The sequence below is a fragment of the Glycine max genome, chromosome 4, assembly GCF_000004515.6.
Source record: "Glycine max cultivar Williams 82 chromosome 4, Glycine_max_v4.0, whole genome shotgun sequence".
In the NCBI taxonomy this organism is placed as follows: Eukaryota; Viridiplantae; Streptophyta; class Magnoliopsida; order Fabales; family Fabaceae; genus Glycine; species Glycine max.
Genome location: NC_016091.4, coordinates 11,401,342 through 11,402,768, shown reverse-complemented (window position 1 = coordinate 11,402,768; position 1,427 = coordinate 11,401,342). Strand labels below are relative to the sequence as shown.

General features: G+C 36.8%; 1 protein-coding gene across 1 annotated transcript; it reads left to right on the top strand.

The window, feature by feature from the left end:
- The first annotated feature begins 1,028 nt into the window (after positions 1–1,028).
- On the top strand, positions 1,029–1,427 carry LOC121174715 (uncharacterized). The gene has a single exon (XM_041014628.1). It carries the CDS (start codon positions 1,029–1,031, stop codon positions 1,425–1,427), a length of 399 nt encoding a protein of 132 aa, XP_040870562.1.

The following is a 1,427-nucleotide window of genomic DNA, read 5'->3' as shown; positions in this document are numbered from 1 at the left end:
CTTCCATGTGCACTCATTTAGACAAATGCAAGAAGAATTCAGACGTCATGAGCAAGAGGCAAAAATCAGATTCTTCTTCAACAACCATTACTCCTTCTTCCTCTTTCATGATTGACCAAGAAGCATGTCGGATTGCATTGGTCAAATTATTTGTGGCATTGGAGCTCTCCTTCCATATGGTTGAGCATGACACCTTTCGAGAATTTTTTAGCATTGTAGCACCTTTTCTTGTTGTCATTTCACGCACTACCTTGGCACGAGATGGTCTTAGTCTTTGGAGTAATGAAAAAGTAAGATTGAAGAAAATTTTTTCTCAACATTGTCAAAGAGTTTGGCTCACTACAGACACATGGACTTTGTCACAAAATCTGACTTTATGAGTTAAACGGCACATTTCATTGACAATGATTGCATGTTGCAAAAGAAAGCGATAAACTTTTGTCAAGTCAAAAGTCACACGGGAAGAATTTGGCTAGGATGGTTGAGAGTTGCTTAAGTAGTTGGGTGCTAACTCATGTTCTTTCATTGACGGTTGACAATGCCATTTCAAATGATAAAGCAATTGAATATATGCAAAAGAGGCTAATGTCTTGGAATCGTTTGGTGTTGAATGGAAATTATCTTCATATGTGATGTTGTGCACATATTTTTAATTTAATTGTGCAAGAAGGTTTCAAAGAGGATATTCCAGTTATTTGTAGGGTTCGTGCTGCTGTCAAGTATGTAAAATCCTCCCCTTTTAGATTATCTAAATTCAAGGAATGTGTTGCCTATGTGAACATTGAATATAAAGACCTTGTTTGCTTAGATGTAGAAAATAGATGGAATTCTACTTACTTGATGTTGGAAGTTTCTTTAAAGCATCATAAGGCATTTGAGGAGTTCAAATTAAGAGACAAAAATTCATGGGCATGACTCCTACATATAGTGATTGGGAATTTGTGCGTTCAATCTTGCCATTCTTGGAGATTTTCTATGATGCTACTTTATGCATTTCTGGTTCATCTTATGTGACAAGCACTATGTAAATGTTTGAGGCCTTTGGGATTGGAATGAAAATCAGGGAAATGTCCACTTCCAGGGGTGTGAATATGAGTGTGAGAATGATGGTTGTACGCATGAAGGAAAAATATGATAAGTATTGGGGCAATCCTAATCGTACAAACATGCTATTGATGATCTCTCTTGTGTTGCACCCGAGTTACAAATTAAAATTCACGAATTGGCTTATTGCTGAAAGTTTTGATGGTAAAGGGGGTGAATTGACTTGTAAGTTGAGGGATAAAGTGGAATCTAGCTTGAGATCACTTTTTGAAGAGTATAGTAATGGTGGTGATGAGTTTGAAGTTAGCTCACAAGAGGCTCGAGCTCAACCTAGTGAAAGGGTCGAGAATGATCCTTATGATTATAGTCAATATTTTCAATAA

Excerpts from the sequence above, each read along its gene's own strand:
- LOC121174715 (XM_041014628.1), top strand. The coding sequence starts at position 1,029 with ATGTTTGAGGCCTTTGGGATTGGAATGAAAATCAGGGAAATGTCCACT.